General features: G+C 31.7%; 2 protein-coding genes across 10 annotated transcripts in view; one reads left to right on the plus strand and one right to left on the minus strand.

Moving 5' to 3' along the window:
- Positions 1-3,057, minus strand: part of LOC148607474 (caspase-2-like) — an 11,973-nt gene extending 8,916 nt beyond the window's left edge. For both annotated transcript variants that reach the window (XM_088545214.1, XM_088545213.1), the window contains exon 1: positions 328-3,057. In XM_088545214.1, the coding sequence (XP_088401340.1) occupies positions 328-537 (210 nt within the window). In that variant the 5' untranslated portion in view covers positions 538-3,057. The remainder of the gene's footprint in view (positions 1-327) is intronic.
- On the plus strand, positions 1,975-22,125 carry LOC148607475 (caspase-3-like). Of its 8 annotated transcripts, none has more exons than XM_088545200.1 (11): positions 1,975-2,035; positions 7,277-7,373; positions 10,313-10,582; positions 11,532-11,667; positions 13,956-14,136; positions 14,961-15,061; positions 15,632-15,805; positions 16,131-16,356; positions 16,826-16,972; positions 17,886-17,995; positions 19,266-22,125. In XM_088545200.1, exons 4-11 carry the CDS (start codon positions 11,533-11,535, stop codon positions 19,407-19,409), a joined length of 1,218 nt encoding a protein of 405 aa, XP_088401326.1. In that variant the 5' UTR covers positions 1,975-2,035; positions 7,277-7,373; positions 10,313-10,582; position 11,532; the 3' UTR covers positions 19,410-22,125. The 8 variants fall into 8 exon arrangements, with proteins under 8 accessions (XP_088401326.1, XP_088401325.1, XP_088401328.1 ...); XM_088545199.1 differs by having other exon boundaries at positions 10,313-10,392; XM_088545202.1 differs by having other exon boundaries at positions 10,442-11,667.
- Positions 22,126-22,174: the final 49 nt, after the last annotated feature.

Here is a 22,174-nt window from a genome sequence, read left to right on the forward strand (position 1 = left end):
AGGACTTAGATGGATTATTCGTAGTCAAAATCTCACAGTTTGTTGATAAATTATATTGCCTTGAAGCATTCTAGCTCATATACAATTATTTACAGAAAGGAAAAGTTAGATAAAAAATGACATGTTTATCAGTTTAATACGTTTCAAAATTCACCTATTTCTTAAGCTTGACATTACACTGATATAGTACTCTGAAGTTAAGCATGTTTGTGATTTTAGTATGAGATAAAATTGCAATTTACATTATCTATGTGCATTTAATTATGATAGATAATTAATGTCTTAATAGATAATTATGACTTATCATGTTCCCGAGTAATTCATTACCTCAATTTGGCCTTTCATTTCGGCATTTAATATACCGGTAGCATAGAGGCAGTCTACTACACATTGTGGATTTGCCAAGGAACTCACAACATCAGGTCGTATTTTTCTTAATGCTCTTTTCCAGTGTTCGTTCATATTTGTAAGCAGAAAAAAAAGATCTACAACGAAGCAGTTAATAGTTAAAAAGGATAACATTTGGCCTCTATACATTATACATTTGAATATTACATTTCGAATACATGCTCATACGGCAATTACTTTTTTAAATATATATTTGAAGGCGCACTGTTAAAAAAAAATCATACAAACTATTGTGTGATTAAAAAAATAATCAAAAATCAAACTGAAATTCAAACAAGTCTGTTTATGTCTGTCGGTGGCTTTCTCTCACAGGTTAATTTGAAAACATTATATGTTGAGTTGTCTCATCATTCAGATAGTAGAGTGTTAGAAAATTCAAAGATTTTTAATAACCCTTGTGAGCATTTCTTTTCATATTAAGTAGCAACCTTTCTAAAACTCAGACAAAAGGTGATTCATGCATTTCAAAAACCCATCGAATTCAGTTTTATTTCTGGTTCAGAAACTGATCACACAACCAGTACTATTTATTCATTTTGTTGTTGTAATCTGAGATAAAAATTATACACATTTTACATGACATTTGCACTTTGCGAGTTATCGTTCTTGATTTCACTTCATTTGGTTGATTTTAGTGGGAGATGAATGTATGATTTTCCAAAATATTCAGATTTGAGTGCAGAAAAGATTGTTGTTATGTGAAAGTATCGCAAATGTAGACTGAAAAAGCATGGTGGGTTTTTCTTCACCATGAATCCCTTTACTATTGGCAGTGTCTGAATTTTGCGAGTTGTCGTTCTTGATTTCACTTTCATGTGGGCTGCTGCTTAAATGTAATCTTCGTGGATATTTTGTAGTTATCTTTGTGAAAATCGTTGAATGCATTGTTTCCTGTGTAATGAGTGTTAAACTTTGACAATCAAAATTTCTCCTGAGTCAAATCGTCAATCAAATTACTTCGCAATGGTTTTTATGCAGAGATATGAACAATTTGACTTAACGATAAAATCTTCGATTCATTTTGGGTATTGTATTTTTACATACTGGTTTCTAAAGGATCTCTGTATTTTTTAACTTAACTATTACCAAGCTCCACGCAGCGGCAGACGCTCGTTCTGTCTCTCACTAATTAACCGCTGCAGACAGGCCGCTCGAAATTGTCGGGCAATTCAAACATCAGTTGACGATCGGATAACGTCATGTTCTTGCATTTATATATGGTATATACACTTCAGAATATAACACCGTCTACCAGGTTTTCTTGCATCAAACATTGGTTTATTCAAAGAACACACCAAAACACTTACATTATGGCAGTTTTAATACATGTATAAAACATTAACTTTTCAAAGACCACAGATGCAGAAAAAACATTCTATTAGAAGCAGATCGAGACAAATTTTTAATCCATGAAAACAGTGAATTGGATTCTATTTTTTACCCGGTGTATCATAATACGATTCTAATGTCGAAATATCACAAAATATACTTCAATCGACAATATCTGTCTCATGTCATCCGTATAATAGAAGTATTTAAACTTAATAAATAGCTATAGATCATAACCCTTTGTCCTGTTTCGTGGAATATCCAACATTTTGTGAAGGAACGTGACAGTTAAGATACGGTAATTAGTACATTTAGTATTTCATTTTAATAATGTGTTGTTGGTGTGTGTTTAAGAATGTTTGTTGCTCATGTTCGGTCATTTTTTGTCAGATTTTCAGGCTCCTCAGGTTTTATCCATTTCATAGCTGTAATATTTTTGCCCAGTGTTCCAAAATTTATTCCGTAATTTCATAAAAAAAAATATGAAAATGTTATTTCAGAAGTTTTTATGAAATCCTAGGAAGTTAGTCAGTGTTTTTAATAAATAAAATCTACTTTGACAAAACTTATGGAAAATCAAGAAAATCTTTTCCTGCCAAAATTTCAAATGCTTATATCCATCAGAAGGAGTACATTGGCCTATTATTAATGTTAAGCATGGAAGATCTTAAAAGATTTCGCAACTCTTTGAAATCCTTGTTATTTTAAACAGGACAGCGGACATTCTGAAAGTATGCTTTATCAAGTATATTAATAAATCATCGAAATATACTTTTTAGTGGAGTCCGAGTTGCTCATTTCCTTTTGTTCCTTTGTATGTATGATTTTAGTTACTTCATGTTCTTTGTTGTGTATGTCTGTCGTCAGGGCCTTTCAGTGCGGTAAATGCAAGAACTGCACCTTTATCAGCCCGCTGTGGCTTTCCATTAGGAAACATGTTTGTACAAAATTTCAATTTTTTTAGAAATGACCGGAAAAGGTTCCGAACAATAACGAAGAGGCAGGCGATAATGTCCGGAAGTGCACCTTCATCGGCCCGCTGTGGCTATTCATTTGGAAACCATTTTTTTGTTTTTAGATTTTTCGAGATGTGAAATTTTGATTTTATATTTTACAATTAGTTTATAATAATATAAGGAAAATAATATGTGTATATATCAAAGAGACAACAAACACACCGGGATTAAAATATCTTTTTAAACATCAAAATATTTCATCCTTTTTAAATGATGGATATCATATTAATCATAAGTATCAATACAATTATTACACAAGCTAGTATTGTCTTCATTCCATTCGTACAACTAAAAATAAAATATTTAAAACTACATACCTCAGAATATATGTGTAGCCTATATCAAACATTACCTCATCTGACACTTATTTTAAGTACATTTCTTTTTAAACAATTTGACACTGATACGCAGTTCTTATTCTTGGATTCTCGGAATTTAAACTGCTATCAATTAATGTAAACGTAAACAATATCTTGACTTACTGTTACCTATTTCGTGGAAATTGTACAATTACGATTTTTCCTATAGTTTATGAAGATCGAAAATGTTAAACAGAGTAGTATTCTTCAAAGGTTAACCTTTAAAACAATACAAATGTGGAGTTATTGCCCTTTTTGACGTTTTTTTTCTATCTTCAATGTCAAACTTGTCCGATTTCTATTCCCAAAGTTCAAATACTAGTATTCCAATATTTGGACTGGTTTCACTGTATAACATGTATATTGTTCAGATGGAAAACTTACAGACAAATAAATAAAAAACAAAAGTACATGTAACAATTCATCCGCCTGGAGAAAATCAACGGACTCACATAATTAAGAATCTTCAAAATGATATGCAAAAAGAGACAATTAACCAAAACTAATTTTTGGTTGAGGACGGCTTTAAAATGAAGAAAATGCCAAAACGATAAAACAAAAAGTGTTTTAAAGAACACTGAAAACTCATCACGATGAGATTACATTGAATATCTTTTATATTGAACATTATTTAAACATTTTACTTAACTTTGTCGATGGGATATTTTGAGTGTCGGTGAAATCGCACAAAGGAATATTAAGTGTATTTTTATATTTGCATATCAAAAGCTTTCGGATTTTTTGTTGTTGTTTACAAACCAGTTTTTTAAACACCCACATAAACAGATATAGGTAAAGCCAAAAATAGTTATCTATTTAGGTCTTTTCAACCATTCAATCAAAGTTCGTATTTTCAACTTATGATCAACTTTTTTTCGTTATAACAAGTTATAATAACAATACGACATTTTTCATGTTGGCTTTGGTCCCTTATTTCTCAAAAATCACAGCAAAAGTTTTTATTATCTAATTTCAGAAAGACTGGCAGGGTTTTGTATGAGGAACCTAATAAAAACAAAAACAAAAACAAACAAACAAACGAAGTCGGACCTAAAATAAAAAGGAAGGTTTTTTTTTTGGCGATACCAACACTTTAATTCCGTTTCGAAAAAAAGGAAAAAAATGACAACAGATCAAATGTTTTTATTTAAATCATCATTCCAATTACAGCATCTATCAACCCCCATTTTCAGTCTCTTATTTTCAAAGGTGATGGGTCAAATTTTCAAAGACAAATTAGAGGGCTCTCTGTCATATCCCTAGAAAAATGTGATAAATTAAAAACAAGTTTTACTCACTTAAAATACCGCAAATAGATAAAAGTTAAAAGTTTACGGACGCCAGCGACAACGAAAGCATAGTACGTCCAAAGTTGTTTTTCTTTTCTTTTCTTTTCTTTTCTTTTCTTTCCTTTTTTGTTGTGAGATAAAAAATGACATTTGAAATGTTAAGTGTAAGTTTTTGTAAGAATCAGGCAAAAGGGAAAAATTCAGAAACATACATATACGCAGATTGTCTGGACTTGCGTATGGAGTTTTGATATCATACGTTATGCTTGAACTTTTTGTATGTACACAGACTTTGTGTACCGCGCTAGACTTCTTACAATTAGGCTTCTGGAACAGGGTTATGTTACTACAAGATTAAATTCATCTCTACAAAAGTGTTATGGTCGTCATCATGAACTCGTGGATCGTTACGACGTATCCATCTTGAAAACTGATTTGTTCACCGTGTCATAGTTTTCCTCTCCTCTTTCGTCTACCCCGGACTTGACTTTTTATGAGCAACTCGGCGGATGTTTCTAGAACAATAGAGGACGCTTTCCCTACCGGTGCACCTGGTCCACGCTCCCAGTTTCTAGTAGAGTCCGTGATGCTCATTTGCTTTTGTTACTTTGTGTGTATTATTTTAGTAAATTAATGTTCTTTGTTGTGTTTGTCTGTATTCCATGTCTGGTCTTTGTCCCTGGATTGCTTTCTTTTGATTTCCTTTAGAACCTTGATTCCCTTGAATACTCTTTTAAACAGTGAAAACAGTAAATTGGATTCTATTTTTACTCGGTGTATTATATTTTGATTCTAGTGTTTAAATATCACAAAACGTACATCAATATCTGTTTCATGCTATCCATATAATAGAAGTATTTAAACTTTATAAATAGCTATAGATCATAACCTTTTGTTCTGTTTCTTGAAATATGAAACATTCTTAGAACGAACGTGACAGTTGAGATATGTATAATAAGTACATTTAGTATTTTATTTTAATAATGTATTGTTGGTGTGTTTTTAAGAATATTTGTTGCTCATGTTCAGTCACTGATTGTCAGATTTTCGGACTCCTCTGGTTTTATCCATTTCATAGCTGTAATATTTTTGCCCAGTGTTCCCAACTTTTCTTTTCACAATAAAACACCCATTAAAATTTCATTTCAGAAGTTTTTATGAAATCCTAGGTCTTTTGTTAGTGTTTTTTGATAAATGAAACCTACTTTGACAAAACCTTGAAAAATTGAGAGGAATTCTTCCAAAATTTCAAATGCTGATATCTCAAAAACGAGAACAATGACCTATCATTATTGTTCTAGCATTAGATCTTAAAAGGTTCTCAACACTTTGAAATCTTTGTTATTTTTAAACAGGACAGTGAACATCCTTGAAGTGTGTTTTATCAAGTTTACTGATAAATCATCGAAATATACTTCACTCTAAAGTCATATCATTACTTTTTTTAACATGCTTATTGTATTCACTCCCCCAAATAAGAGGTGAGCGCGGAAAAATTGAATTTATCACACTCGTGAAAGAAATCCCATATCTATATATAACATGCTTATTGTATTCACTCCCCAAAAAAGAGGTGGGCGCGGAATAACGGAATTATCACACTCGTGGAAGAAATCCCATATCTACACATAATAGACTACTACCGTGGATTTTATTACTTTCGTTCTTCTGGAATTTCAGAGCTTACTTAAAGGTGTGTTTACATTTATTTAACACCTTTTGATAATCTCTATATTTACTATTTGTATAAGGGTTATGCGATGGTGCATTTGTGGCATTTTATCATACCTGTTCCCTTTTCTATCGTGTAAGAACCTGTCAAACTTTCATATTTATTAGATTGTTACTTGCAGGAATCATGACTACTAAAAAATTCTAACGCATGATTTTCGTTATATCAGAATTTTTTTCAGTTTAAAACAATGTTACATTACAGCTTTGTGTGCATAATTGCCATTAGTGTTCATAGCCTGTCCATTTTTAAATGTCTTAATAGATTACATGTCAAATTTAAAAAAAAAAATGCGTAAACAATGGAGATGGTGATTCAAAACTAGCTTAAAAAGAAACTTACTGACTACGTAACTTTAGGCATGTGTCAATTCTAAATTGAGTGATTTGACTTCTTGATCTTCAACCAATCTGATAACTATTCACTGAATTTCGCAAAAATAATGCTTACCATATACAAAATTTAAAGTTAAACACTACGTCCTTTTGAATATAATCTCAAAATAATTTTAAACATGCATTCATTAGCACAAATATTTAGAAAATATAAAATTTGATCAATGCAGACCTGGTGGCCAAATCTTATAGTTGTTTTTTTGGTTTTTATTATTATCTCTATTTGGTTTTAATTAATATTCTTACCTTAACGATGTCATCTTCTGTCCGTTCAGCAGAGTAGACCTTTTGTCAAAAAATCTTATTGCCGATTGTGTCTAGTTTGATCTACGATACAGCTTCAGCTTAACAAAAGGCGAAACAAAATTCAATTCGTACATCAAATTATATTTAAGAAAAACTTATTAATGATGCTAGTGAAGAATTTTTAGAACATTGTAGATATTTTGTGTGAGCCTTTTTCTAGTATGCATATAATAAGAAAATGATTTAAATATTTCTTCGAGAGTTCCAAGACAAGGAAAAAGTAACACTTTCTTCCCTAAAAAGGTCCTTAGTCAAGTTTTTAAAAATATTAAAGCAATAAATATTTTGAAAACACCTCTTAGATTGACACCAATAATTAAGTTTTTAATTAAAACATAACACCCTCCATTACTGAGTCGTGATTTACAGAAGACGACAAAAATCAGCTTTTACAAAAAATATAACAATGTTGTAAATAGACAATTTCCTTTAATACTTTCAGTACAAGGTAAGAACATAGAAGGATGATAAAACAACCAGGCACGTAAGTCAGGCGTAGATCCAAGGACTGGCGTTCTATGCGCATGCCCCCTAGATCGGTAAGAACAACATTTTTCACTACAAGTTTCACCCCATAATATTCTTTTGCCTTGCTTTGCACGGCGTTTATTTCAATTAACGCCCACCCTAAACTCAAATCCTGGATCTGCCCCTAGAAGTGTCCAATGAAAATACATTAAAGACCTTTTTAAGAAGAAAAATATCACATAATATAAATCACCTTATTAATACATTGCTCATGCGCACAATTTGGCGATCATTGAATAAATCCCACTAACATAATTTGCACCAATGCAACCATTTGAGTGATTATCGGTACATGTTTTTTTTTTTCGAATACACGATTACCTTGTACAAAAGTACCAGAGGTTAATGTGTACAGCCTCTTCTATAAACTCACTTTATATTATAATTATTTCTGATTTTTTTTACAATAAATGGAGACCCTTCATACTCAAAAATAAAATGACAATACTGAGTTACAATCTTTTCTTTATTACAAATTTATCTTGATAATTTTTCACTCCATGATGAGATAATTGAACACCCCTACGTATCAATAGCAGGAGTGCAAAGCAGTTCTAAAGAATGGTGCTGTGCAAAAGAACGTGGAGTGTACTTAATGTTACATTTATAGTTATCAAACATTTCGTACATAGAAGTGACAGAGGCTTTAAACTTAAGGAGGTATACTTAGGGTAAGGGACATAACTCTTGAAATCAGTGATATGTTTGTATCATATTCAATATCACCAAAGCCTCTCAAGCTTTTGTTTGAAGCAGAATAAAATCAATCCAGGTTAATTAGATGCGTACATGAGATGGATGTAAAATGCTGCATACCAAACAGAAAGTGTTCGCTCGCTCTGGGTACAAAAATGCGTCATAAATGATCAGCTCGAAGTATATCAATGATAAAATGGAGTTTTCGTGATTTATTTCTGAAATATTTTATTTTTGATCCGATTTTGACTATTCTGTCGCCAACTTGTTCCTTTTCCAAAATGGAGTACAATTTTGGCTTCGCCAAAAACCTATATTAGGTCCGAAGCCTTTTTGTTTTATTAGATTTCTTATACGAAACCCTGCCTGTGTTTTTTGTAATTAGGTGAAATTCTTAAATTATGCTCAATATATAGGATATTCTATGTAATCAATGTAATCATGTCGTAATGAGTTTGCAGTGTTCGTCTTAAAAACACTTTTGTTTTATCATTTGGCATTTTCTTCATTTTAAAGCCGTCCTCAACCGCAAAAGTAATTAGTTTGGTTAATTGTCTCTTGTTGCATATTATTTTGAAGTTCTTAAAGTATGTGAGTCCGTTGATTTTCTCCAGGCGGATGAATTGTTACATTTTGTTTTTTTTATTTTTTTTTTATTTGTTTGTAAGTATCAGACTAATGTACCCAACTTTGTGTTGTGTTTATGGTTGGTTGCTGAAGAATATTTCTCGTTTTATATTTTCGATCTTCATTATCTGTAGGTAGAAATCTCGACAACGCAAAATTTCACAATTTCCACGAAATAGGTAAAAAAGAAGTTAAGAGATATTGTCTACATTTACGTTAATTGATAGCAGTTAAAATTCCAAGAAACCATGAATAAGTGCTGCGTATCAGAATAAAACTATTTAAAAAGATATGTACATAGAATAAGTGTCAAATGAGGTAATAGTTTGAAATAGTCTTCACATATATTCTGTAGATTGGAGGTATGTAGTTTTCAACATTTTATTATTTAGTTGTAATAATGGAACGAAGCTGATACTGCCTTGTGTGACAATGGAATTGACACTTATCATTAATATTATATCCTTCATTCAAACAGGATAATTGATTTGATATTCAATATATATTTATCATATACTTATTGTAAATAAAACTGGTTTCATAACAATATAACAACATAACAATAACATAAATGTGATGAATTGATTTGACAAAAAATCAAGACGGATGAGGAGTCATGGGCATCGCTACTATACGTCACCTAAGGTGCATGATGTCTCCATAAATATATAGATGATCTACTTGCTTTCATACATAAACCTCTTGGACTTCATCACTCCCTTTCCGGTCATTTCTGGAAAAGTTATAATTGTTTACAAACATGCTTCCTAATGAAAAGCCATAGCAGGCCGAGCCGATAAAGGTCACATTGTCTCTCTTCGTTATTGTTCGGAAGCTTTATCACACACTTTCCTGGTTATTTCCAGAAAATTCAAAATTGTTTCCAAACTCTGACAGGATTATACCAGCTCTCCTTTATATTATAAAATGTATTTGACAATTAGTTTTCTAGTATAACAGATTATCACATAGTTTTTATCACATCAAATGCTTTATCAGCCATTGTTCATGTTATCTTACCTGACGGCTCTCGGTTCTGATAAAAGCGTATGATATGAAAATGATATGTAATAATATATATGTATCCAGAATAAGTAGCAAATGGGATGATATTTTATTTAAGTAGCAGTCTTTATCAAAATCAGACAGGAGGTGATTCGTACATGCCAAAAACCCACCGAATTCAGTGTTTTATTTCTTGTTCAGAATTCGTAATAGATCACATAATCGGTCTTATTTTCTTTCATTTGGGGGTTGCACTTTTGAGATAAGATGTATATAGATTGTACACATATTCATGTAGTTTTCAATATTTTATTTATAACATTCTGAACCATAGGAAAAGGAACAATTATAGTGAAACGCAACAAATGTACCATCATTATTCCTATAAAAATAGTAAATACTTACATAGTTCACCAAAAGGTCTTTTGTTAGTGTACCCGCACCTTCAAGTAAGCTCTGAAAGACACCGGCAACAACATAAAACCACGGTAACAGAACGATAGTACTCCTTTAAAATAATCTAGAAAGTTTGGTAATTAAAATCGGATAAATTCATCGAAATTTATGTCGTTCATTAAATGACATTTTTCGTTTTTACATTTTTTTTCTGCATTATTTGTAGGTAGAAACCTCGAAAGTCGCAGAGTCAATAGTGCAAAAACAGAAAGTCGAAAAGAAAAAGCACGAAATAGCCATAGCCATGTGACCATTACGTGAAATATTTTTAAAATAATTTTTAAATATTTTTTAGGACATAAGAATACTTCAATTATAAAGTATAACGACCATTGCTTGAGTATAGGAATATCATGCAGAAGATTTTTCACTGTTATCAAACAAGGCTATAATGCTGGATTCAACTTTTTTGTCAAGAGTGATTAAATGTACTAAGGTGAAGTTTACTACAGTGTGGCACAAACGTTTTGAATTTTAAATACCTGTAAATGAAAAATACCTTATAACTTTAATTATGTATAAGTTACACCTATTTTTAGAAATATATCAGGTTAAATTCTCCAAAATGGCTGTTAATAAAAATAATTAAGTCTGTTAATTTTTGAGTTGTGTTGCACGTGAATAATTCAAATGAAGCTTTATAAACGTTATAATATCTTCACCTTTACAAAAACAAGCACAAAAAGAATCAGAATCAAAGAAGAAAAACTGCATAAAACTGCATTTATAAGAAACTCGCCGGTTGTATCCTAGAAAAGCAGAGGACGCTGACCCCGACGGTACACATTGTCCATGCTCTCGGTGTTTTTGTGGAGTCCAGGGTGCTCATTTCTTCTGTTTCTCTGTGTGTGTTACTTCGATTATTTCATGTTCTTTGTTATGTGTGTCTGTTTTTCTAGTCTTCATCATTGAAACATATTCTTTTGATTTTCGCTCGATGAATCTATTACATTATTCAGATTTCCACTATAATTTGTATAGAAACACGGAAACGATAAGCCCCTATAAAAGCTAAGTGTTAGTTCTGAAATGACGTTGGACCGACTTGCACGTAAACTATTGGTCAAATAGATTCATATATTTCAGGGGCATTCATTCATTCTCATCATGATTGTTTTTAATGCTGCATTTAAGCATGGTTGAAGTCATGCCTCACTGATAACGCATTTTACTTCATAACTGAAAAAATTAAACTGCAAAAATGATTGCATGCACTTACACCGTAATTTAAGGTTCTTTTAGATTAAACTTGGAGTTGTACCTTTTTGTTGAATCTGACATTGAAAACTTAACACAGAAAGTGTTCAATATTTGAATTACCTAAAATATCGTAGTAATCATGAAATCTGGTTATTTTCCCACCTTTATATATTTTATTTATCAAGAATGGACGATCAGTGGAAGAAAGCGCTGTCATGTCAAAGGGTGAAGATACTAGATGGATTGGCTAATCCCGAGAGTGTTGCTGACTGTCTCTTTGTCGACGGAATTATAAATGATGAAATGAAAGCCAAAATATATGTAAGTTATTTATCTAAAATATGGGTTTTTTTTAATTGCAAATGAACATGACTGAACTATTTTCTTTGTTTTAATGCACAGTCGAATAGAATCCGGATATTGATTACTCCTCGACATTTATTGAAGGCTCATTGATTGATCTGGCAGAAAACTGCCTTATAAATTCAAAATATCAAAAAATAATAGTCAGTCTTTATTTAGAATAATCGCTACCCCACATTTTCCTTTAAAGAAAATAAAATTTAATATTGCTGTTTTAAAAAAAATGTTATATATTTTTTTTATTATACCATTATCAATACTTGTTAAACGTCAAAACGTTTTAAAAAAAAAAAAAACACAAAAAACAAAAAACAAAAAAAAACAAAAAACAAAAAACTAACAACAAAACAAAAACAAAACAAAGACAATATTTCTTGAAAAAATAAAGCATTCGTGTTCTTTAAGATGAATTTTATGCGAAAACCAGGCAGTGGTTGACACATGACAAAGGTGTCGAGGCACGTGTATGACTTAAATAATTAAAATATATTTGCATTTCTTTTTGACTTACGAATTTTTAAATAAAACAATTTACATGGAGAATTCGCCACAAATACACAATTTATAATAATGGACCCCAAATAAGTTTAAGGGAGCTTTTTCAGGTACGAACAATTTTTTGTTACGTTAGTTAAAATATTTAGTTTTAGCAAAATAAATTTAGAACACGAGGTAGCTTCATCACGAATCCCTTATGGGTTTTCAAATGAAATTATCGAAAACAAATAAAAAAAGACATGTTCGAACCTATAGCTGTACTTGCGAGGTACTGGTACACTTGTCAGGAATAACGTTCCGTAAAAGGGGTGAAATAAATATTTTCATTGAAAATCGAGATCGGAACAGTTTAAATCTTAGAATGTAAATTTAATTTACTCTATGTAAAAAGTTAAATCAAACTTGACAGAACATAATGAGATATTATTATGTAATCTTCGAAAAGAAGTGGTGTCGTCTCTCTGTTTACTCTAGTCTTCATACATGTAATAGTTAAATATTTCTGTCATTGTTTATCATTTTCTTCTCGAAGTGGTTTAAATTGATACTACTGTAGGTAAATATTCGCTGGCAAACCAAAACTTTCAATATTTTGACTCTCTGTTGTAGAAATCATGTAAAAAGTGCAGAACCCCCACGCATTTCTACCTCTCGACCTATGAATTAAGATACGATCACGTAGTACGGTCACGTGACTACAAGGCTAATTTAAATTCATAATGCTTGGGTCATCGTCACTTTTGAATCAATTTTTTTTTAAATCAAACTACGTAAGTGACCACAAGGAGCGTTTTTAATATATATATATTAGGTGTAATAAATCAAATGAACCAAATATAAAAAAAAAAATTGTGTCATGTCTCCTTTAAAGAGAAATAAATTACATAGAAAGCATAAAATTCATTAAAAAGGGGGATAACTCTTTTATCTTATGGAAAATTTAGTTGCTTTCTTAGGAAACTGTAAAATCATTTTCTGAGTCATTTAAATCTTTGGTCTATGGGATATATATATATATATATATATATGATTTAAACATTACATTGGAACAAAAACATTCCAAGGGATAGAACTTACCATGAGCAATCCATATCATGGGAACTGCCTGGTTCCTAAATGGACAGTCTCTTAAAAGTATCTTCTTATGCCCATTTGCTGAACAAACTGATTTTGTACTTTCTGTGCTTGTTCAACAATTTTGTTTTCAAAAAAGGACAACATTAGAGTAATCACTTATCAGCAGCATTAGAATCATTTGGCTGTCAGAACGTCAAATGAAAAGCACTTAAACTAGAAAACTTAACAGCAACTGCCTCTAGATGATATATTTCATTTTTTTCTTTCTGTTTTCATTTTTGTTGCTTTTGATTTTGTGTGTGTGTTTGCTTGTTTATTTTTATTGAATTTCATTAAATATTTTTATTGGCAATAAGAATTTACAATAAATTCTATATTTAAAAAATGAAGTATCAATACCAAGGGTACAAATTAGATCAAATAATTTGGACAGGACGTGGTCGGAAATGTCAATAGAAACATTGGTACCTCCCAAAAGAACAAAAAAAACATTTAAAATCTGAGAAAGAACTAAAGTGTGTCGTCATGCTGAGTATTTGCTGCTTCTTGTAAGTTGACCGCAGTATTGTAAGTCGTCGTCGGTAAAAAATGTAAACTGATGTTGATACCATAAAAGAAACAATTTAGCAGTATCGGTTAAGGTACTCTGTTTTTTTTTTAATTATTTCTAGGCAAAGGAAACAAAGAAAGACAAATCGAGGGAAATGCTTGATACATTATACTACAGAGGAAGGAGATCTGTGCTTGCTTTATACAATGCTTTAAAGGAAACCTCTAATGAAAATCCAGCCGACTTACTGGAGATCGATGTCAAGAGGCTAACGTTAACAGACAACTTGACAGATCCAACAAAATTTTATTTTCTTGTTTAAAACAATCTACAGAGTTATTGCCCATTTATGTCTTTATATCAAAGGTAAATTCATAAAAACAAAAACGAAAGCTATATACATTTATATCAGTGTCAGACACTATTATTCTGAACCAAGACAACACGATTGACCAGATTTCACATTTACCTGTTAACATGACCTCACAAAATATCGATATATACAAATTCTAGAAATAAGGGTGTCTGTAAAGTATTCGATCCATTTTGCACTTAGGTTTCCATGTTATGCATGGATGAATAACAAAATGATTTCTTGACAAATACACACACACACACACACACACACACACACACACACATATATATATATATATATATATATATATAGAAGGGTCTGAAAAATTCCCAGCGATGTTAGAACTGTCAAATTTGCGATGCAAATTTTTGGTCGTTCCCTCTGCGGGACTCGAACTCGTACCGCTGTGACATCTATGGCTCTAAGTCCAGCGCCCTAGGCCACTCGGCCAGCTAGGCTATATAAAAATATACCTTTCGCTGGCCGGGTCATTCCTTCCAAATATATATAAAATGCGGTATCTATGTTGAGTTGACAGTTTTTTAGGGTAGAATTTGAATTGAATCGAACATACCTTTATGTTTCGGTTCTTTGGTTTAATTGAAATAAGCTTCTAAACAGGTTAAAAAGTGACTGGTTGCGATCATTGAACATTCCGTGAAATGGTTTGATCACAAGTTCAACGATATTAAGTGGCATGCAAACCCTGCAACAAGAATATGCCACGAAATACATACATTGTACTCGTAAAAAATACTTTTGTTTCAGAGTGGCCGCCTTCTGAGTCAGATCATAACCAAATGAAAATGGACAGGGTTTCTAAAATACTTCAAACGAATAGCCCCTTTCTCCATGAATACAACAAGAAAGTAAGTATGTAAAATATGTTACAATGAACTTTAAACCCGCTGCCATATTGGCGCCTGTCACAAGTCGGGAATTTATGGCCTCAATATGTCTTGTTTCTTTTTACCTTTAATTTATATTTATGTTCCTTTAGTATATAGGGGAAACTCGCTATACCTACGTATAATGATGTTTTGGGTTCAGCTGAAGCCTGCCCTGAGATGTGAGGGTTTTCTTGTCTTTCACTTAAGGCCAATAGGTAGCCTTGGACTGACATTTGCAGTTTTTCGGGTTTTCTCTCCAACATATTCACCATACCTATTCTCGTTACACGGTGTATGTCGTATTGATAATGTGCATTGCTGTCCTGATTTAACCTACGAGGATGAATGACCCGGCCAGCGGTAGCTATATTTTTATATGGCCCAATTGGCTTGAGCGCTGATCTTAGTGCAGGAGGTGTTGCCATAGATGTCACAAAAGTGCGAATTCAAGTCTAGCGGAGGGAACACCCACAAACCTTGCAGTAATATTTTTTGGGAGTTTTTCAGAAACCACATTCAAATACTTAAAAAAAAATTCTTTAATTTCAGGATGTGTATAAAATGCAAAATCCGGTAAGAGGGAAGGTACTGATAATTAATAACGAATTTAAAGGAATGACAAATAAAAGATTGGGCTCTGAAAAAGATGTTGAAATTTTAACAAAAATTTTTCAAGAACTGCATTTTGACGTAGAAAGCAACAACGAGGATTTAACTGCAACGGTAAATGTCATTGTGTTTAAAATGTTATTGGATGTGAGGGATTAAGTATTTATTCTTTTCAAGTACTCTTTTAATTCCATAAATGCTTAATGTTAGAGCTTAGACCTCAAAGGGTTTTTATATGTGTTATTAATTTTCGTTAAATTGTTGAACACGCGTAGAAAGCACAATATAAAACTATTTCATATCTTCTCATCAAATCTTGTTGTAAACTTACAAAATAATTCAACAAATTAATGGTGTACATACCTTGCTTATTGCAAAGAAGGGATGATATTAACAATAGTGTCAGTTAAATACAATCATTCTCTATGCTCATTGCTAGGGAATGTACCAGTTTTTAGAGAAGAAGAGAAAAGAAGTTGCTTGGGATCAGATGGAATGTCTCATATTAGTTTTGATGAGTCATGGCGTTGGGTCGAGAATTACAGGCAGCGATAACAAAGATGTCGAGATCAACCAATTGTTAGACATTTTTTCGAGTCAAAACTGTCTAGGACTAGATAATAAACCCAGATTAGTTTTTGTTCAAGCTTGCCGTGGACCACTTCGTACGGATTTATACATACTTTTGTACATAATGAGTATATTTGATTCTGAACACGTGACTATGGTTTTAGAAAATGTGTTCTCGTCTAACATTTAAAAGCATTAACAGAGTTAATTTTATTACTAAAAGCAAAACCTTTTTTGTGTAAAAAATACAGATATGAATGGACAAAAATCTAGTTCTACATGGTAAAAATATTAAGAAAATCGTTATATAGAACATTTTGCATTGTAATGCAGCGTTTTGAGATCTCGGGAGTAAACAATAATGGGCAAATCGATTTCCACAGATTGCAATACCTTCTACATCGGAAATTTCGGAGCGAGATAAACGGAAAGCAATTACCAGAATACGCTTTCGAATGATTATTAAATTGTTTTTAATTGTTCATTTATAATATATAACATATAATTGTAACATTTAATACTGTATCAAATAATATAATATCGTATTTCTAAATATCTCTGTAGCTGAAGGTGCAAAATCAGCAGTTAAAGTAAAACAATCAGATCAATTAGATTCAGAACAAGCAAACACTGCAAATACACCAAATACATCACCGACGGAAATGAAACATCCCTTGGCAGACTTTTTAGTGGCTTATGCGACACCTGAAGGTACTTAAATCATTTTGGTTATATTTTGTTCATTTGTGCAGAAAAATATTCTGTGTAGCATTATCAATACATTAATTTATTTTAAGCGATGATATAGTTTCAACATAACAGTCGTGTTAATGTGGAAAACAAAACCAAAAAGAAGATAAAGGTAAAAAAGGGGTTTCAAATCCGAACAAGAACACAATCTACATTATATATACAATTCAGTGAAATTTAGATGCATATTATAGGTCCGTATTCAGTAATGAGGGTAAAATTATTTCTCCACTCGAGATGGTTACATTACTTTCCTCTTTCGTCTACCACGGACTTTACTTTTTATGAGCAACTCGGCGGCTGTTTCTAGAAAAGCATAGGACGCTAACCCTACCGGTGCACCTGGTCCATGCTCCCAGTTTTTAGTGGAGTTCTAGTTGCTTGTTTGCTTTTGTTACTTTGTATGTATTATTTCAGTTACTTAATGTTTTTTGTTATGCATGTCTGTTTTTCGTGTCTGGTCATCGTACATGGATTACATTAGTTTGTTTTCTGCTAGAACCTTTGTTCCCTTGATAACTCTTACTGAAGTGAGAGAATACTAAATGTGAAACAAGAATAAGGTGAAGTTTATTTCGTGAATCTATAGAAAACATGGAAATTGTCACATGATAAGAAAACTTACGAAGAAATCTAATAATTGTCCGGAGCTAAAACGTCGTGTGCATTTTTAATATAAATGTAAATAGCTTTTGACGCTGTCATATTGTATTTAAATATAATGCCGGAATATGATTTACCCCGGAAATCGTTCCATAGAGATATTAATAAATGCATAATGAAGCGTACTGCGTTCTTTCAAAGGTTAGAACAAATGTGTCTTAACAGGATTTCTTTTGTTTTGTACAATGAATTCATAATATCATCTTTGCAGGTACACTTTCGTGGAGAGATGTGTACACGGGATCTTGGTTTATAAGTGCTGTTGCCTGGACACTAAAATATCACGCGCATCACGAAGAACTCCAACATTTATTGATAAGGGTAAAATCAAAATATATTTTACATAGCAAAACCGGATCTGGGTCGGTCATCGGCTTTTGGGTCAATTGATCAACAATCATTCTTAATCCTTCATATAGTTGCGCAGATCGACCCAGAGGTCAAAATCACTTTTCCTAATTCTTGTACGTAATGTTATAAAATTCAAAGAAGCAAGGATTATATTTAGTACAGGTTCTTGGACGTTCGTTCGAATATATGATTGTTATTTTTGTTTATTCCAGAAGTATTTCATATTGTGTAAACGTACATTCGCTTTAAAAATCATACCACGAAAACTACTTCTCAGATTCAAAATGATTACTGCCCGCGATTTTTATTTTTGACCTCCGCCGCTACGCGGAAGGGGACATAGAACAACATTTTCCCGTCCATCCGTCCGTCAGGTCACACTTATGGACGCAACTCCTCAGAAACCGCTTCACGGATTTTGTTCAAATTTTATATAATTGTTAGTCATCATTAGCAGTTTATTATATTGTGCCTCCATTTTGATTTGGCAAATTTAACAGGAGGCATGGGACCTTTGCACTTCAAATTTTTGCGATGGCGGGGAACATAACTGATAAATGAGTTGCTTGTACTTTTAGTATAGCAAAGCCTATAAACAAACGAAGTGATTCGTATTAAACCAGGAAGCGAATAATACGTCTGTAGAGGAATTTACTACAGCAGTTCATCAATATGATATGTACATGTTTAATTACATTTCGAGAAGGTATCTTGTTTACACATCACACTTCTCATTAAAGTTAACAGTTGTTATTTAACAAGAGGATACAAGTTATAAAGATTTACGATTCTAAACTGAAAAGAGATACAGTTTATAAATTTATTTAAACAAAAAAACTCAATTATCGATTATCAATGCGTTCCGACTGAAACAATCATTTTATCGTACACTATGGATTCTACACGATCAGTTTATCACGAATTGCCCAAAAACGAATGGCAATTTGTTTATTTTCTGTATGCCTATGCATGTATATGCATGTATATACTGTTCTTTAGAACGATTTGGGAAGAAATCATATCTTTTTTCAGTAACAAGTCATCAAGTCATAGAGGCTTAATTTTTTCCCGTTATATTGCAAGTCTAGGTGAATCATATTATTCTATTCTATGAAAAAGGGGATCCAATATTTTTAAAAGGTTACTGTAATGTAACATACTTTTAACTCTTCACCAATTGTTGTTATGGCGCGAATCTATTTTCATAATATCATTTGTTCGATGTACTTTTTTCCATTAGGTTAATAGAATTGTAGCAACTGGTTATGCTTCCACACCTGAAGGAAAACCAAAGTTCACTGTGTCTGAAGTGAAATCTAATTTGAGAAAGAAGTTTTATTTCTTCCCTGGGATTTATGGTGAAAAGCCAGAACTGATCAATTGATAAAACAACGACGTTGATGTTTTCTATTTTATTTTATTTTATTTTAATACAGCTTTTTAACACCGTAGATGAACAATAGGTTGAAATCAAAAAACTGTTTATATTTTGATGGTATATGTTTTAGTCATTTTATTCTTCTAAAGAAAAGTGAATTGAGTGTTTAAATCCATAATACATTTAGAAATTAAACGCTTTATATTTATACCTCGCCGCAACGTGTCCGAGGTAAACAGTTACAGTTCGTTACAGTATCAGTGTGGGTACATTTTCTCTGAGATTGCCTGTCTGATTCCTTCTTAATTTGTTATGAAGTGTCGATGTTCATGCGATCCTAATATTTTGATCTGACGACAAATTTTGTATAAGTTTTTTTACTAAGCCTTTTTTCAACATTTTACAAATCATAGAATACCTTGTGGACGTAAAATGAAAAAGTTTGTCGGCATACTTTTCCTTTGGTCGGATGTAATAATTAAGTATTGTAAGCTACTATAGATGTATATAATACATTGCCATCCTGATTTGAATAGGTTTTTATGAGTTTTAGTTACTTTATCAACTTAGACATAAAAATTTCTCAATAATAGAACTTTTCAGATCATATCCTCTGAAATTGATTAGCGTATTCGTCTAAATTTTGTACAGTGTACTTTAAGTGTACTTATGCATAATATACTGTTATTTAATTAGTTGTAATAGTTGAAGTAACTTTACTTACTTTCATTTTTTTCAATAGTAAAAGAACTACTTTTGCATCACCTCTGTAACTACTCGGTGATAAGCTTCTTTATTTACTAGAATGTATTGTTTTGTAATGTAGAGGTGCATACAAGGAAATATTGCATATGTTTTAAAAACACTTTATAAGCATATGTTTAACATATGTTTTTTTTATGTTTAGGACCACTATGAAAAATTTATGAAAAATATGTTTTTGACTTACAAATTAATTCTTTGAAAACACTTAAATAAAAATAATAGGGTGTTTATATGTTTCAAAGGGGATTTTACATCTGTAAAGAGTATGGTTTTCATATTTTGTTAAACATATGAGTTCATGTATTTTAAGGAGGTAGACCTAGGGTAAGGGACACAACTATTAAAAATCATTGGAACGTTATATTTAGCATTTTACATTACTCTTTTATAAGCATCTAATTAACTTGGATTCATTTTATTCTGCTTCAAACGGAAGCATGAGAGGCTTTGGTGAAATTGTATATGATACAGACATATCACTGATTTCTTAAGTTATGTCCCTTACCCTAGGTCTACCTTCTTAAAGACATAGTTTTATCATACCAGTCTTCACATATGTCTCCATATGTTTTAAAATATGTGAAAACATATGTTGCAATTTTCTCCATGAACTATACCACTTATCTGATGAAGTTAACCGTGTAAGTATAAGTGCCTCAGTTTTCATTTTTGATTGGCCTGTTGTGCATACGGCTATATTAGATACTAATACAGACATTGTGTGATGTAACTTAATATAGATAAAATATGGAGACATCAAATATCGATGTACTGAAATATGGTTGTTATGTAGCACAATCAATGTCTTGCACTGTTAATAATTAGAGATACAGGTGCTACGGAAAGTAGATTAAAATTATTCAAGCTAATGAAAGAAGGTATACTTATACTTCCTAGGATATCGTAGTGCATGTTATAGTCTTCTCCACTTAAAAAAATGGGTCAAATAATTCTAGCGTTTTAGATTCCATCTGTCACTGAAACTTTGCAAACATTGAATTTGTGAATTTTACACATTTGTCCACAACGAGTAATTGTACTAAATATGCAAAATACTGTTACTAAAATAAAATACATAATACATCTTAGGACATGTTTATTTTATCAACATGCTAAACATTAATGGCTTCTGTGAACGCAATAACAAACTAACAAATTATATATGCAGGATTGGTCAAGCAAGATGACTAGTTTTATTTCATATAATGATAACTGTCTTGGTGATCTCGAGGTTGCGTGCTATTATAAAATATCATCAGGGGTTACCCAGTCTACATTTGTCCAGTTTTCTGCAAGTCACGTGGCCTTTCATCTATTTCTCCTGGTCTTGATTTTCTAAATAGTTTAAACGGCGCCTAACCTAAGGCTAATCTATCAAACATTAACGACAAGGTTTCTCTCCAATCTTGGAATACAATTGTAAGCAAGAAACCTTTTAAAGTACATTGAGAAATAATGTAATAAATCTATTTAGTGGTCATATATATTTGTGTCTCCTAACTAAGTACTTTAAATTCAAGGTTTTTATTATGTCTAGTTGACGGAAGATCGTTTTTGGATAACTAGAATTTGATTTATAATATAGTTCAAAATTATCAATAAGTTGTCCTGATATTTTTTTTTATATTTCATAGTGTAAATGGCACTTCAAATACTGTAAAAGTATTAATTTTTGCGGTGTACTAATTTTTGCTATTTTCGCGGTGGTCAGAAAACTTGAAACTTCAAAGTTTATCTGAGCAGGATTTTATAAATTCACACATTTATCACAATTAGCAAACCGACTGGTTTTCGTGGTAATCCGAATTATAACTAAAATCATCAATGGTTGTTGTAACATAATTATACAGGATTGATCTGTTTGTGACAAGTCACAATTACTCAAATTTATAAAATAATGCACCAAGTCTCTGTTCGATTTTGATGTAACGATGCACAATCACACAATTATGTTAAAGGTAAGACATTACTATAAATGAAAAATGGAAAGCCATTGAGTAACATAT

The sequence above is a fragment of the Perna viridis genome, chromosome 9 (assembly GCF_037379345.1).
Source record: "Perna viridis isolate PV_CMFRI_1.1 ecotype Kerala chromosome 9, ASM3737934v1, whole genome shotgun sequence".
NCBI classification, from domain to species: domain Eukaryota; kingdom Metazoa; phylum Mollusca; class Bivalvia; order Mytilida; family Mytilidae; genus Perna; species Perna viridis.

What these genes read in the sequence shown, in the direction of transcription:
- LOC148607475 (XM_088545199.1), top strand. Translation starts at nt 7,353, where the DNA reads ATGCGCATGCCCCCTAGATCG. An exon ending in CACGAAATAGCCATAGCCAT is followed by an intron (nt 10,393 to 11,531) that starts GTGACCATTACG and finishes TTATTTATCAAG; the next exon opens with AATGGACGATCAGTGGAAGA. An exon ending in GGCTTATGCGACACCTGAAG is followed by an intron (nt 16,973 to 17,885) that starts GTACTTAAATCA and finishes TCATCTTTGCAG; the next exon opens with GTACACTTTCGTGGAGAGAT.